This window comes from Teleopsis dalmanni, chromosome 2 (assembly GCF_002237135.1).
Source record: "Teleopsis dalmanni isolate 2A chromosome 2, ASM223713v2, whole genome shotgun sequence".
Lineage (NCBI taxonomy): Eukaryota > Metazoa > Arthropoda > Insecta > Diptera > Diopsidae > Teleopsis > Teleopsis dalmanni.
Window position 1 is genome coordinate 95,275,172 of NC_051847.1, and position 18,124 is coordinate 95,293,295.

Below are 18,124 nucleotides of genomic sequence, written 5' to 3' on the forward strand. Positions count from 1 at the left end.
TGACAAATGCGAAGTGGCCCACCGACGTGTCGATATACAAAGAAAACAACGATCTCGCACATGAATCTTTCAAAGTTGGACTCGTTATAAATACCGCAAAACCTGAAGAAATGCGAATAAAGACATTGTCGAATAAACCTTTAGAACTCAACGGTTAAACGATTGAACATGTTTAGGAATTTCAATACCTATGTAGTATGGTAACATCCACCGGAGGTACACTGACGAATATAATGGCAAGAATAAAGAAAGGAATTGGTACATTTATTGCATTGAATAAGATATGGTCGTCAAAGTTACAGTATCAAAACTAGTCACAATATTCAAGTTCTGCGCTTTGTCAGTCCTTCTATATGGATGCAAAACGTGGTTCATCACTGAACGAGTACAGAAAAAATTACGCAGCTTTGTCAATAGCTGTCTTCTCAAAATCCTCAGCATTTTCTGGTCTAACCACATTTATAACGAGGACCTCTGGTCAAGGACAGATGTGAGTGACATTAACGTCGATATTCGAAGACGTAAATTTGCCTAGATAGCACACACTCTCCGCAAACCGGCAAATGACATTGCAAATCGGGCACTCCGATGTAATCCATAAGACAACAGACAAAGAGACTGTTTAAAAATGAATTGGAGAAGATTCATACTATGGTAAACAAAATTTACATTCGCACAGAGTTCACCAAAAACAACTACAGCCACAGCATGACACCGCACAAGGTTTAATAATAAAATAATGAAGATTTTTTGGATTCAAACACATATACACTTTCCACCTCAAAGAAATTTGGAATAATTTTCCATCACATCATACGAAGTTTAAATTAGCTTTGAAAAGATCCACTTCAGTAAGTCCCTGAATACGTCCCTAAACAAATTAGATATATATACTAATGTACTAGTAAACTAAGTTGTACTAGTAAAACTTATATATATAAATAATATTGCTAATTTAAAAATATTGATATCACCAAATATCCAAATAAAATATTGACATTGTGTTAGTTCTTCTTTCAATACGTGATTGAGAGCTTTAATGAAAAAATTTTAATGAAAATATTCACTGAAGAAAATCTGAGGGAACTAATTATAGAATTCCGATTAAGAAAAAACTTGAAGCCGTTTGGAATCATACTGGAGTGTAATTATAAAATAATTAATAATTTTACATGATATATATATTTAAGTCGTTTCTCTGAAAGAAAATTTCTGTTTTTGCAGTTTAAGAAGAAACTTTCATTAATGTAAAAGATATTAAAACAAGACACAAACTATAAGTTACATTAAAAAAATTTTATTCTACTTTTTATAGGTCAATGTGTTAAAATATATACAGAATGTGGAGTGAGTTTTTTTTTTATGGTGAATGCAATTATAAGTCCGGTCATAAATCCACAAAAATAATTAAGTTCTTAAGTTGATGATGAATATTTGGCAACACCTAGAATAACTAAAGTATATAAAGTAATAAAGTATGGCGAGACAAAAATTCACTTATTTAAAATTTAAATTTAAATCCTTAATTTTTTAAATTATGATTTTTTTATGTGATATTTCTTTCTATTAAAATGCATTCTTTGCCATATGACATACCCGTATAAAAGGTTTAATAAGAATAAATATTGCCGTTTAAATATTTTTACGACTACGATAGTTTTACGATTCACATAAAATATATTTTTAAAGCGGAGATTTTTTTCAATGTTTGATGAAAAAATAGCAAAAAAATTATTTTTTTCTGTAAACTGATATTTTTGTAATTTTTTTTGTACGGATAATGATAGTTTGTTTACTTGGAAATGGAAATGGAACCGTAACTGTTGGCAACATGACTCCACAACAAACAAAAATGTAATGTATTTAAGTAAGTGCATTGGATAAATTTTACTCCATTTTTCGTCGAATTGCTGAATATTTATTTCTCGATTTCGAAATACTTCATTACTCATCATTTGATGGCAGGTGCTGACGAAATTGTGTGCAATGGTCGGACAATAGTATTACCATCATTAGAAGTTGTGAAAACAAGTGCGTAGAAACTCAATAATTTGTAGAATTCAGTATTTAATATTAAATATTAAAAAATTTTTAAATATTTTAGTACCAAAGATGTCAGCGGGCTCTAATATTGATTGGTTGTTGCATATTTATTTCGCCCGTAAGGATTTTATGCGATGTAAGATGCTTATCGACCAGGAGTTATACAAACATCTGAATCCGGAATACTTGTATTTTGTGAAGGTGAATCCATATATTTTCTTTAACTAATTAAGAAATTTATTTAATTTTCCAACAAATTAAAGTGTAAGTCAAACGTGAAGCTGAAATCGTTTTAATTTCAATCTCAGTAAATTTCAATTTGATAACAGAACTTGCTCCTTAAAGGGAATTAAACAAAACAGATTTGAAGTTAAGCCTTTTTCCTTTCAATCGAATTTAACTTAAAATAGAAATAAACTTTTATTTTTGTGCTTCCATCCTTTTACTAAATGCGGCGCAGGGTTTAATTGACCGTGAAGAGGGCAACCATATTGAAGCCATGCACAATCTTCAGAAGGCTATCGAACTGAATTCAAGAAATGTGGAAACGTACAAAGAAATCGGCAAGACACTGTGAGTATTTTTTAAATGTATCGACATTTGTGCACTGCCACACATAATTTTATTTATCGCACTCAAAAAGGACATTTTTAATAGTGTTCTCAGATTTGAGGGTCTCTTAATGTGATTTATACTTTAAAAGGTTAGACTTTTAAATGGTATTGTAAAATATAAGAGGCAATGTCCTTTTTAAATGGTATTTATCAATTTGACAACAATTTGTTATTAACGGTTGCAGACACACAGATGGTTTTTATAAAACTTTGTGTAATAGTTGTAAATTATCAATCAGAGTTTCTTCTCTGATCGCTCTTTTCAAATGACATATCATTAGAAGGTAAAGGTTAATAGAGGCTTGTAATTTGAACCCCATTAATATTAATGGTTGTTGACACACAAACATTACGGATTTATGTACCAGCTCGTACGTTATTATTAGTCGAAATTTGTTCGGCGATCGTAAACAATGAATCGGCGATTTCAGATAGCAACTCACTGGAAATTATAGCAGTTTGTAATTTAGAGATAGTTAATTATTAACACATAACCAATTGAGTTGTTATTTAATAGTTCGTATATAATACACAATTGGAATTAGCTCTCCGATCCATACTTTTCAGTGTCATTTCATTGGAAAGTGTTAATATTTGTGCGCAATCAAACATTTTTATCTGCATAGTTTAGTACAAATGATAAGTGATTTAAATTGATCTACAAGTGTAAGTAATACTTGGATTTGCTTAATCAAAAACCTTTTGCATTAATACCTTCCTTTAGATCATATATATATTTTTGCTTTTATACTATATAATTTTTATTTTTTGTTAAACTCTTGTAATTTAGATATCTTCGATAAAAGTCTATGTAATAAATGAAACTTTCGTTAGCCAAATTTAATTTTGATAGTAATTCTTCTAATCGTAATTTGAAGTCACATCTGCAACACATATTCGACCTTCATGTGTATAATAAAATCTCCATAATATTTAAAATGTAGATCCAAGTTTACTAATAAATTGTTAATTAATAATATAAAATTATCCATTATAAATTTTACTTGAAGCTCTTAATATACAAAAATGGGCACTTTTCCGATTTCCATAGTGCTGCGGTTTGAAAATCGTTGCTGTGAATTTTTATATTTCAAGCAATATATTTTAATATACTTTGTATTTATATAGTAAATTTTTTCAATTTATGAAGAATTTTATATAAAAACTTACAACTACTTGCTTCAGTGATCAATACAAAAATTAGATACACTAGTTGCTACTAGATGGGGTTTGTAGTTTTTTAGTTAGTAAAAATAATGTGAAAAGTATTCACCTTTGAACCTCGATATATCGAAAACATTGCGATATTGATATATAGCGTATTGAAAAAGTTGCTTACAACATTGAAACGTATAGTACATCAATCGTGTGTTGCCAGTTATAATATATATGTATATATTTTAATTTCGGGGCATTAACATTATTTGAATTATTTAATATACAATATGCATATTATGTAAGTTTGTATATTATATATAATAATTTAACACTAAAACCCACCAATTTAATATTAAAAATATATATCCATAGATTAAAGGTATTCAGAAATAAAAAAGTATAAAGTATGAAGAGAGAGGTGGTAGTTCTTATTTCTTTTAATGTCTATGTGGCATACTTATTATATATATTAAGGACATGGCCGGCTTCGTCAGAATAGAGGTACCAAAATTCTACGTTTAGTGAATGCTTTTAAACTTCATTGTCACTGATGTCTAAGTATCTCTAGTTTACGTTTTTCTGTATGATATGTTTTTTCGATTGATTTGCAAACTTTGAAATTTCCAAAATTATATACAATCAGAATTAGATAGATAGATTCTACCAACCGATTACAGAATTTCACTTACAGAGACCTCGCTAAAATTTTGATACAATTATCTTTTTAATTGTAATAATATATGTATATTATATTATACATAATTAATAATTGAATTTGAATAATTGAATATATAATCTGTTCTAATTATATATATAATTGCTCATACATTATTCCACTATAAAAAATAAAATACATTAAAAGAGTACAATATAATAGCAACTAGAATCTTGATGCTAAACCAAATAGGAGATTTTTTGCACTGCACACATTTAACCATTTATCAACACGTATCGACACATCACTACATTATCGGCACAACTTAGTATTTCCCTCATTTAGAACGCAACTTAGCCTAACTCGGACACGACCTTAATATGTTCTAAAAATACTTTAATTTATCTAAGGCCGTGTGCGAGTTTGGGTAATTTAGTGATAAATTGAGGAAAATAGTAAATTATTTCGGTATGGCAGCAAATGTTGGTATTTACCAGAATTTCGAGTAGGGTAAATTAGATAAAAATTAGGTAAATTAGGTATTGCCAATGTGAAAATTTTAAAAGATGTTTAATAAATAAATAAATAAATTCGAAAACTTTAACCAAAAATAATAAATAAGTGCAATAAAATAAATATTTAAATAATAATAAATAAATATTTACATAAGATCAGTGCAAAAAATTCCTAAGAAATTTCAATATACTTTACCTCCATTTACGCGAACTCACACACATCCTAAATATATAAAAAAATATAATTAATTAAACTATAATTAAACTATAAACTATAAATGCGTTTTTAATACTTAGTATACCCATAAACGGTTTTAAGTTAAACTAAAAATTGAAAATTGGGAACTCCCCGAGTCGGCTGTTATGCTTGTTCATGTTATTAAAGACATAAATGTCTACTTTATTATAATTTACTTTTGAATAATATATTCAGGTAAGCTTTGTTCGCTTGACGTACAATACACAGCAGATTTTCTCCATATCTCTGTTATATGAAAGAGACTTCACAAAATTGAAGTAACGACGTCCACGGGTATTGTAGCACCTGAAAACAATAACCTTTATCTTCTTATTCTGATCCTATCAACTTATTTTTAAAATTGTTAATTTAAAAGTATTCTGCAAAATAAGCGTATTCATTTATAATACAAAAATAAATATTTTAAATTTTAATTTAATTTAAACTATATTCCAACAATTCTGTACATTTAATTCTCCATTATTCGCAAATTTCCATTGAAATATTTTTCGATAAAAATTCATTTATGGATTTTTATCTGTGGCGTGAATTTATAATTAAATTTGTATTAACTTTTCCATAAAAGTGAAATAAGTGAGAGAGAAATGCTTGAAAGTTATCACTAAACTCAACGTTTTGTGTATTCTTTTATTCACTTTATTAAGGCCACGCTTTAATTTTGCTTCATTTTTTTAATTTTTTGTTCATTTTCTGCGCATATTTTTCAATTACAGGTTCATTATGGGACGCTTTAATCAGGCTCTTAATGTGTTTCGTGAGGCCGAAGAACTTTCACCCCGGCCAGATCACGAGATTTACCATTATATTGGTAGTTTGCTGCATCGTTCATCGTCAGCAAGTAATCAGTTGGAAGTGGCACGTCAAGAGGCTGCCGAAGCGAAGATGTACTTTCAGAAAGCTGTGCAGTGCGGAAAAAAACTGGAAAGTTTTCAAAGGCTTGCAGAAATTTATCGCAAAGAGAAGGAATACGGCAAAGCAATTGAAGTGCTTGAGAATTGCCTTTTGTAAGTTTATGACTTATGGCAACTTTAGTTTTTCTCTGGTATGTAGTAGTGGTCGCAATTATGTTGATGGTGATGACTAGAATGACGATTATTATTGTGGGGATGGAAGTAGTTCTTTTGATTAGCGTTGTGCATTATAATTTATGAATGAATAAATGACTCTAATGACACAAACGCAAATGAATAAGATTAAATTGACAACTGGAGTATTCCCATCGTCAACTAAATTATCAAAAAAAATTCTTTAGAGAATTTATTAAGATTTTAAGTTTACTGCAAATACACTCATTTAATGTAATGAAAATTATTCTTCAGTAAAATTATTTTGTAGAATTGCACCGGAAAATACTGCAGTTTTAACAGAAATTGGTGTGCTTTATTTAAAAGTAAATGAAACCCAAAAAGCTTTTGATAGACTGCTTGAGGTTATTAATATCGATGGTAAATGTTCAAAGGGCTTACTGGCATTTGGTGCTATATTACAAGTGAGTTTATATATATTTTGAATTAAATTAAATTGCAGTTAAGAATTTTTAATTTAATGAATTTATTTTTATTAAATTTATTCTTTAACATAGTACATAGTATGGAAATTTTGAATTATTATTATAGTATGACAAAACCATGAAAATTTATTAATAAATAGTAGTATTTGAGTATATAGTTGTATCACCACTATACAATTTAAATGCTTTTTATATTGCAAATAGTACATTCCCATATTCCTATACTCTACTTCCTTCTACTACTTCTACTTTCCAATATTCTAGGTTCCTTTAAGTAGATTGGTTTTATAGGGTGCATATTTCAAAATCGCTTTAATTCTAATAAATCAATATGATTGTTCTATAATACTTATATACTTATATAATACTTATATTTTTTTCGATATTCGTATTGTTTGGAGTTCTCTTAATGTTTTGAACTTAAATGTTGTACATTTATTCGGTATATATTAAAACCATGTCATCTTTATATTTGTTTAAGCTAGTCAATGGAAGTTGGCAAAGCGCTTTTGTCGAAATACGTATATTACTATAATACATTAAATATTATTCCTCGTGAAGACTTTTTGATGCCTTTCTGTTAATGGATGCTCGTGCATGATAGATCCCCTTTCAGACTCGCTGAGTCTACGGGTATGGATTTCATTTTAAGCATTATATAATGAATAGGTAAAATAAATGCTTTGGAGGAGACAATAACACAATAGTATACAATGTTCAAGGTAACAATTAATGGACATCATTAAAATTTTATTAGCAGATTTTGTATGAAACATAAAATTTATTGCTGCATATTTTCAGAATTAACTCCGATAGTGTGAACATACTGCAATACAATAATGTACATTCGAAACACATACATACTACTTAACTGTATTTCATATAACTTTTATTTGACTTAATATAATTTCATTCTCAATGCGTTGCTCAAGAAACAACAAACATTAATTTGTGATTGAAAGCAAAAGTATGGATATATTTTCGAGTGCATAGGTAGGACCTACTACTCCTTGCATTATATATTAGTATGATTTTGAGTATGATTTTTATGATTTTCATTATTAATTCATGTTCTCTCTCGCTCTAATTTCACTTCTGAGTATACTTATGAGCACCCGTTTACTAAAAAATTGTGAGGTTTGGTAAACCGTTTTTTAAGAACTCGTATAATGTTTCATACATAGCTGATGTATGTTAATATAATTCGACCTCAAATTTTTTTGGAACAATAAAGGGAAGTGTTGTCACTGAAACTCTCCTCTGTGAAAATAGTTTATAAGTACATTTTCCTTTTTCGGAATCGAAATAGATTCTTGGAAATAGTAGCTAAATTTCTACTGCTTCGTTATAATTATAATTATAAAATAATAACAACCTTAAAATTTTGTCTTAAAAAAAGTTGTAGGACTATGATTAAAACGATTATCTGCCGGAATTAGATTTATTATTGGTTTTTATTGGTTACTAAATACTTCTTTTCGTAAAGATATAATATAACAGTCTAGTAAGCATTAGTCATTTTTCCAGAAAATTGCATACATATACATTGTGATATATATATAAGTATTTATGTATACAGCTCAACTTATTGAATGCTTATAATTACTTATATTACTTGTTACGTGTTTCTTACTATGTATATTTGATGAGTATAAGGCCTCTGCCATTAATCCTACAAATCAATTATTCAAATAAGTTATTAATTGATTCTTATTCTAAGAAAACAGTATACTATGATATACTACTAATTACAATACAATACAATTATATACTTTGAAAAAAGGAATTTGTGTGCATAAATTTTATTTTCTGAAAAATTTTACGACAAATGTTTATAGTCTCGAAATGATGTCGATGGTGCCTTATCCAAATACAGAGAAGTCGCTATTACAGAACCCGATAATGCTGAGCTGTGGAACAACATAGGACTTTGTTTCTTCAAGAAACAAAAATATATTCTAGTAAGTATTCTATTTAATTTAATACTTATAACATTTATATATAAGTATATGGGGAATTTATACATATATGGCGTTAAAAATTTTAACATGTATTGAAAATTTACAGGCCATTTCCTCATTAAGAAAATCCATTTGGCTCTCACCAATAAACTATAACGCGCTGTACAACTTGAGTTTAATATATATTGCAGGTAATTGAGAACACATTAACATTAACGTTAACATTAAATATTCAGTAAAATATTATTAAAGTGATGATTTTGTAAAATTCTAATGCTTTTCGAAAATGGACCCACAAGCAAAAGTGCCCAGAATATGTTCTGGAAATGCTTTTCTCATGACATGACATTAATATGTAGACTTATTAATGTCGACATGTGCGTTCATTTTGGCTGAATTGTACATTTGCGATTATTGGTTTTTAGATCAACCAAAAACCAACATAAATTTCATGGAATAGCCACAAAAAAAAAAACGAAATGTATTTCAATATCTGACATAAAGCGATTACGGTTGACATTTTATTTTCATTCATTATTATGTATATGTTTTGCTGGTATAATTTGAATATGTGGATATGCAACAGTTTCTGTTTAAATCTATAAGAAATATTAAAAAAGAAAATTAATATAGAAAATGTTAAATATATATATTATACATGTATTATATATTCTCTGTACAAGAACTTAACTACAATTATTAAATAAAATTTATGTCCACCACAACAATTATACATTTACAATAATATATCATGTATTGTACAATCGCTTAATGAGAAAAATTAAAGTATAATTATTTCATGAACAGAACGTATGATATTACATTGTAATAATAGTAGTCATGGACGTAACCAAGGGCAAATGCGGCGAAGGCATCCTTTAAAGTGTGGCCGAAGCAATATTTCATAATGAAAATGAGCACAGAGCGTAACGCTTTCCTGATTGTAATAGACCGATGGTAAATCAATAAGGGTGTGTATGTGCAGGCCGTGTTGTTCAAAAAATAAAAGTAGCTTTCCGATTTTAATACAATGACCCTCAAAACTTAAATGATTATTTCATTGTAATAACTTTTATATCTACTCGGCAGATTTAAATTTATTGTTAAAATTTTTGCAATTATAAAAATTGTAATTGTGCATTGTGGCCAACCTCTTCAGTCCACTATGACCACAGTACTGTTAGCTGATTTTTGAATTTTAATTTTACAGTACAATTTTGTTTATATAAAAATATTAATTACTTCAATTTAAATTTGTATATCGTATATCCCAATAACTTAGGTATAGCTTATCGCCATCAGCTTTCCAATTTCGAAGTTTTCTATCATAATAAACGTGTCAGTGACACGTAACCTTTACGAAGCTAATTAGGGTATAGCTTATCGCCATCTGCTTTCCAATTAACAATTTTTTTATCATAATGATGAGGTTATGTACGTAACCTTTATTAAGCTGATTATTTGATTATTTATTATATATCGGACAATATACATTTATATTTTAACTGATATAATTAAATGTCATATAACTTTATAATGTATTTTGTAATTAATTTTAATTTTCATTTAAAATATAAAAAAGTTTAATTTTGTTCTGAGTATGCAAATGGTACTTCTGTTACAACTGGATATTTTTCTTTTAATTGAAGGTTGCAAAGTTATGAGTTAATATGGTGATAAGTCGGTAATATGGCCTAAAGAAAGATTTTAACTTTCATTGAGTTTGAAAAAATTCAAAATTGTTTTCTTATTTATTATTACTGATTAAAATATTTCAAATATTTCAACTTTGGCAAGTTTATAGTTTAGTTTACAATATCTATCTCTAGAAAGATTAGGATATTTCATCTTGAAGGTGTGGAACGCTTCATATATACATTCTATCTTCTATATTGTTGTTGTGTTTTGAGTTAGCGCACTTTTACTCTTTTGTGGCTAGGGGGCTTATCCCTGCCCCACACTAAGAATGTAAGAATGTTTTCTTCTGTCAAGTAAGCTTTTATTCTAAGCTTACTTGGCATAGCATTCATGCGCCAGTTTTATCAAAATGCTTGTTTAATACACCTATTGAGATCTGAAATTCTTAAAGAGACATAAATATTTTTCCGGCAATTAAGTATGTCTTTATGATTTTGGCTACTCTACTAATAACAAATCTAGCTACTCTACCAATATGTATCATGAAAAATAAAAAATTTTGATTCACCGGGATATTGCAATCAGTTCAAAAAGTCATTGACCTTTTATCGAACAAAAATGTAGCAGATTTCTTTAGCAATTTATCGTAAACTCACCTCATCTGCGGTTATGGTTAGTTAGTCATATATAGTAATATAATATATATATATATAAAATATAGTAGCCATATGGTTAGTAATATATGGTATATAATATTTATAATGTCATTTAGTATATTGTATTATAGATGGATACGGGACTTCAACCCAGAGATATTTTTTACAGTTCAATTGATAAAAAATATGTCGGTTGGTTCCCGTTATCTCATTCTATTCAATATTTTATAATTAATCGATTTGCAGTTGCTACTATTTGAAGTATATGCATTATATTTATTCTCTTAGTAAAATAGTGCGTTGCATTTTTGTATAACGTCAGATGATTTAATTTAATGACACTTGGTGAAAAAAATTTATTTAAAGCATAATTTTAATTAATTATAATGTATACATTTACAAACAATATAAAAAAATATATTAACAGATACCGAACTGTATAGTGTTGAACTGAAGAAATCCGGTATATATTTTACCATTTGGTTTCGTTTTTGGCTTCTAAAAAAATCTATTATTCAGTTTACGGTTTAGCTCAAGCTCGAAGTCATGAATAAAGCATGACTATAGTAGTTTTTTTCTTCTCCCAGCCGATCAATGTGACCCCGTACCCCGGCTTTGAGATAAGTAACTTAATGTTGATCTTATTACTAACTTGACGTATTTTGTATATGAATGATAATGATGTAACTCTGTTTTGAATCACAATAAAAATTTTTTATTATTAAATAAAATAAATAATTTATTTAACTATATATTACGTGAATAATTTAGTTAAAGGTTTACTTTAATAATATACGAATATTTTAGTGTAACATTTACAATATTTTCTAAGCGATTATTTTTATTTATTTAATTATATATAGATATTATTAAAAAAACATAAACATATATGTATAAACTTTTTAGGGGATAGGACAAAACATAGTAAAGTGTAATTTAATTACATATTAGGGTTCTTCATTTATTAAAAGATTGTAGTTATAAGTATTATGTGGACAAATAATAATATAAAAACTTCAAAGTTGCCATACATTTTTGTAGAAAAAGTGCGGTTTTATTATTGAAAAAGTAGTCTTAATAATCTTATCTATCAATTAAAAACAAAACACATAAGTTATGTGTAAAAAGATAAAACATATCATTCTGTGTTTGTATCTGCATCTGTGTCAGAAGTTTGCAGTAATGGCAGTGCAATCTGCTTTTTATTTTAAAATTGTTATGAATACTTTAATGGTTTTTATTTTGTATATTACATGCAATAACATATTCGAAAAATTAATATTTCAGTTATTCTTAAAACAGTTTACGATATATGCAGTGATTGCAAAGTGTATTTTTATTATTAGAAATGTTGGTTGGTTGGTTGCACTGGAAGGGCATTGGATAACTTCCACGTACCTTAATTAGCGATTTTTCGAACCCTAGTATAGATGAGTAGAGACTAAATCCATCCCGCCGAATTTAGATAACTTAATAGATCTTTCGTCATCACCGATGAACAGTCTGATAAACTATCAAAGGAGTATTTTCCTAAGAACCTATATCTTCTGGATGCTAAAAACGGACATTTACAGACAAAATGTATTATGGTTTCTGTTTCCTGCGGGTTTCCACAACTTCTGCAGTTAGGATTATTGGGGATGCGCAGTTTCTCTGCGTGGGTTCCTATACACCAATGACCAGAGAGAGCTGCAATAAGCCTTACCGTCTTCACGTGGTCTCATTTGATCAGTTTCGAGGATCTATTTTTATTATAAATGAGCCATGTTAACGTGGAAATTACACATGACTTAAGTGCTTTCCATCTGTTATTGGCAAGTTGCAGAAAGTAGAGGAAGGCACTTCTCTTAATGGTGTCTAGGGTAATATAAACCGGTACCGCCAGTAACACATCCTTCGATGTTCCTATGTTCTGGAACCCAGATGAGGGTGATATCAGTCAAGCGATTTAACTCGTCAAGTGCTTCTCTACATTCCTTTATTATCTTTGATTTTGTTATGAAAGATTCATGGGCTTTTATTGCTGACTGGCTGTCAATGAAAATGGCAGCCAGTCAATGTGACTTGGAATTTGCCGACAGGGTTCTCTAATTACCTAATGTTACAGTATATAATTTTAGTACAAGATGTGTCTTCATTTAAAATTTACACTTCACGTTTAAATTTTGACAGCACAGAACAGTTCTAGAAATACATTTCAAAATATTATTAAATGCATTTTTTGATTGACAAATACTTTTGGTTCTTTTTTGGTCTCTTGGGGAACTCAAATTGTAAAAAGTGACTTATAAATATTTTATATTTATAAATTAAAGTTTCAGAAATAAAAAACGCAACATAATGAATAAGGTTTAAAGGTAATATAATTCGTATTTATGCATTTTGAAATAAACAAAAACTTTATTATAAAAACATTTTACTAATATTTGCAACATACACATTTGAAATATTTGCACACATTTTTTCAATAAATCGTTATACTTAAATCCTAGAACTCTTTAAAGAATTCGTCCTTTTGCAGCTCAGCAGTATTCGAGCGCATTTCATACACTTGCTGCCGCCATAAACTTGCGCAAGGATAGTCCTGAATGTTATATGCTACTCGGAAGTAAGTGTAAATGCTCGTTTTACGTACTTCAACGGAAGCCATTTATTATCTTTTTTCATTTCTTCCTTTTACATTCGCTTCGGTTCTTCTTTTTGCCAGACATTCCTCTTTTAATTAAACTGATTTAAAGGACAGAGAATATCTGCAGTTCTATAAGATTTTTTTGTTTAGTACAAAGTAATTGTTTGATATATTTTTACAGTTTGTTTGCGGAAATTAGAAGATTCGGAAAATGCATTTACTGCGTTCGAGCGGTCAAGTGGGATTGTGTCCAAGAAAGCCAATGCACGCAACCCACTGATTTATTTAAATTTCGCACTATTTTGTTATGAAACAGGACGAATTGCTATGGCATCCGAGCAGTACAATCTCTTCCTCTCCACATCGCAGGATTTACTTTTACCAACTGAAGTAAGTTTGGAACAATTAAGAAAATTTCAGTGGATTTATTCTGTTGGTCAATGGAAATAAATTGATTTCATTAGTTTTTTAATATACACACATGAATAATTAGTTATGGTGTTTCACAAAATGTTTACATTGACATAAATTTATTATTAAAGTAGATATTTTATTTCATAGATATTTATTGCACTACGTTAAGTTTTTGGTAGTTATTTTTTTTCAAAAAAAAATATATATTTATTGTAAATTCTATATTTTAAATCAATATATCATTATGCACTTAAATAGATTTTTAAAATATTTTTATATTTTTAATTCGGAAATGTATTCGCACATGTAATTGAAATAAAAAAAATTAATTTAAAATTTGTATCTGGTCATTTATTTTTGTTAAAAATTGTAATTTCTGTTTAAAATATTTTTTAAAGTAATATAGTTTTTTGAACGGTTTTTATATGCGCATATATGAGCTTAAAAAAACCAGAATAATAGAAGGAAGACGTGGGTGAAGATATCATCTTTAATGACAAAACAAAAATTTTACTGATCCTTTTCCAAATAATAGCTACCAATCTTTTAGTCTTATTAAAAGATTTATTTAGTCTTTATTAAAAAAAATCAAATATCTAGATGGCGTAGTACTGACTATGTTACTGGCACTCTTAATGTTATTTAAGATTACAATATTTTTGTAGTAAATTTTTAAACAGCAGAGGGAACGACAATAAAGATCGCATAAATCCATATCGATTTAATCTAATTATTAATTTTATGATTATTCGATAATGAAACATTTTTCCTTTATACATTGAAATTCTTTATTTTTTTAAAATCTATTTATTAGTTATTAGTGAAATGAATTACCTATATTCTTAAAACACATGACACTTATTCCCCGAAATAAATAAAATAAATAGGTTTCTTAGATTTACATTCGTGCTACATTATTTTTTTACTGATACTTATTCCCCGAAATAAATAAAATAAATAGGTTTCTTAAATTTACATTCGTTTTTCATTTTCTTCTTACCATCTATAGAATATTTATTCTTATTTTATATTTTCTAGATTTTCATTAAAATAGTTTAAGAATAAAATTAAAATAAAAGGTTAATAACTGATTGCTTGTTTATATTACTCATATTGTAATTAGGTAATGATCAAAACAAAACTTTCAAATGGAACTATCATATAAAAATTTGTTGACCTTCATGCCAAATTTTTAATATTGTATATGTACATGTGATGATTTGAATTAGGTGCGAAGAACTTAAGCGATTATTTATGGGTGCATATGAAGCAGTGCCCTCGCTCCCCATTAAGTGTATACAAAATAATATCTCATAATAAATATTAGACTTAGGGGAGCAATGTAGTAAAGATCTCTTAAATGTAATTGATCGTTGAAGCAAATATTGGCATGTTCTATATCGATGTCCCAGATAGTAATGTTTAGCTATTGAAAACACATCTTAGGTTATTGACTTAGGTTAATTGATTGATTATTGATTATTTCAATGCAATAACCTTTCCTTTTTTTTTCCAAAATATTTTTGTATTAAAAAAACGTCCTTGAGTCAAATAGCCCGCACTTCTTTCATTTCCTAGGTACGTCCATGAGATTATGGAAGATTTGAAATTGTCACGTAAATACTGTGAGAACAGTTAATTAATATGTTAATGTGTTCTTTTAGAATTCTATTTTTAAGTAGTAGATAGAAACTTTTAGTTATTTGTTTGTTTATTTTTATGACTACTTTTCTACAAAATAATATTTATTCAATTCTTAATATTAAAAAAATAGCTGCAAATGTTATTTCAAATCGAAATATTTTGAATTAAGAATTTTATTTTTAATTTTTCCATTTTCTTTGATACTCACTAACTTCAATATTTGTACTATAATTTAATAATATATTTTGTTAATTATAAACTATAATTTACTTAATTTATTTAAATATTTCAGTACAAGTTTCAAGCAACTAAGCTGAAATCACTTTTAAAAATTCCAAATAATTTTATATTTGCTCCTGTTGATGAAGAGAACCCATCACCACCCACGCATATCGTGACCACGCAACATAACAGTGGCAGCAACAACAACCGTTTAGCGAATAAACTTCATAATGAGGATTTAGTGTTTAGCGAGGCACAATCAGAATTCCCATTGGAAGTTAATACGGTTGTTAATTCAACTGGTGGTGTGCCAGACGAAAAAGTGGACGCGTAATATTTTTCAAAAGCTGTCAGTGTACGTGACTGAACAAGGAACTCAGCAGGCAATAAAATACTCTATTAGATTGTGATTGATATGACCAAAAGAAATAATTATAAAATTTAATAAAGAATGAAAAATTATTTTGTTTAAAAAATTTTTTACTACTCTCAAACACTAAACTAATTTAAAATTTTCTAATAAAGTATTACCTAATATGTAATCCTAATACGGCAATATTATTTTAGCAACATATGTAAAATGGAACTATCATCTAAGGCATCATTTGTTTAGTTTAAAAATTGCCGTTAGTCATACATACCCGAGTTTGAATCCTGGTACTTGCAGTCTCAACAAATAATTATTTATAATTAATTAAACACAAGAATTATTTCCAAGACCACTGATGATGGGTATTTGGCAATACTATAAACAGGTGTATGGTCAGCCAAAAAGTCAATTAATTAAAATAATATAAAAAACAAAATTTTTGTTGTTGTAGTTCACTACTGTTCGAAAAAAACTCTTTTAAAAAGTTAAAGTGATAACAATATTGGTTGAAGGTTTATGAAAGGGGAACCAAAGTAGATTATAGCATGACACCAAGATCATGACACCAATCAAGATCCGACTTCGACTTATTGCGCGTAAACATGTCCAAACAGCTCTTTGAATCATCGATTCGTTGTTGTTTTTGCTCCGGTGTTTGGAAAACACCTTTTTCATACCCAAATGTTAGTGTATTATGGTGTGTACACTGCCTGCTGATATCTGTAGAATGTCAGCAATCTCCCTCACTTTCACTTTACGGTCGGACATAATGATTTTCAGTGTTTTTTCAACGTTTTCCGGAATAACAGCGTCATTTGGCCGTCCAGTAGATGGAATGTCATCGGTGTCTGTACAATTCGGCATACCAATAAGAAATGCTTCTTTTTGATGGAGCAGAGTCCGAATAATGTTTTTCAAGCCATTCCTGGCATTGAACAGTATTTTTTTTCATTAAAAAACAATGATAAATCAGCACACGGAATTGCTTTGAATTCATTTTTTTTGAAAACTCAAAAGTAGCGTCACTTAAAGCACTGTAACTTGTAAACAAATGGTCGGATTAACATATGATTTTGACAGTAAGCCTAAAAAGGTTGCCACTTTCGAAAAAAAATATTTATTTAGTATTAGTGCCGCCATCTATGTGTCATTCACACACATTATTGAACGAAGTGTTATTTAGCAAAATATATTTTGCAGATGTAAATATTTTCCGGTAATTGCGACGTTATGTTTATTTAGTAATGTTGTATACAGTTTTCTCTATTTTTGATGTAAATATTTTTGACGTGTTCAGTAACAACATATATGTACCACATGTATTTAGTTTTCATCCAGGTTTCCTCAAAAACATATGGAACGTTTTTGCTATAACCATTCTAATAGACTCACAAAAATGTTTAACTGACTACATTATTGCTTAAAGAATATTAAAGGCAGCACCCAACTCGAGTATAGCTTTTTCATGCAATATTTCCTAAATGAGATTAAGTAGTGGTTTCAACATCATCAAAATCTCTAAATTTTATGTGATTATTTTTTAACACCAATTGTTGGTTTCGTCAGTGGCTGTAGTTTTTTTATCATCCAGGACGGTCGTTATTTAAGCTGCTACTACAATGTTTGAAATCAGCCATCCACGTTTGTACTATCGCATATAATGATAAGATTACATTGTAGAGCATTGCTCATAATATTGATAAAGTATTTTTGTTCTAAACTATTTGGTTTATGGTTAAAGGATATATCGGTATTGAGCGAAACAAAAAAGCAGATGAACTTGCAAAGCAATGATCAAGCCATAACTTCTGCAACCCAGAGCACAGAATACAACAT

The 18,124-nt window shown here is 28.5% G+C and overlaps 1 protein-coding gene across 2 annotated transcripts; it reads left to right on the forward strand.

Annotated features, from left to right (window-relative positions):
- Window positions 1–1,922: 1,922 nt before the first annotated feature.
- LOC119682328 (Bardet-Biedl syndrome 4 protein homolog) lies at window positions 1,923–16,362 on the forward strand. 2 transcript variants are annotated; one of them, XM_038095740.1, is made up of 10 exons: window positions 1,923–2,031; window positions 2,105–2,244; window positions 2,504–2,616; window positions 5,958–6,248; window positions 6,580–6,733; window positions 8,593–8,715; window positions 8,822–8,906; window positions 13,531–13,617; window positions 13,820–14,028; window positions 15,989–16,362. In XM_038095740.1, exons 1-10 carry the CDS (start codon window positions 1,959–1,961, stop codon window positions 16,250–16,252), a joined length of 1,539 nt encoding a protein of 512 aa, XP_037951668.1. In that variant the 5' UTR covers window positions 1,923–1,958; the 3' UTR covers window positions 16,253–16,362. The 2 variants fall into 2 exon arrangements, with proteins under 2 accessions (XP_037951668.1, XP_037951669.1); XM_038095741.1 differs by lacking the exon at window positions 13,531–13,617.
- Window positions 16,363–18,124: the final 1,762 nt, after the last annotated feature.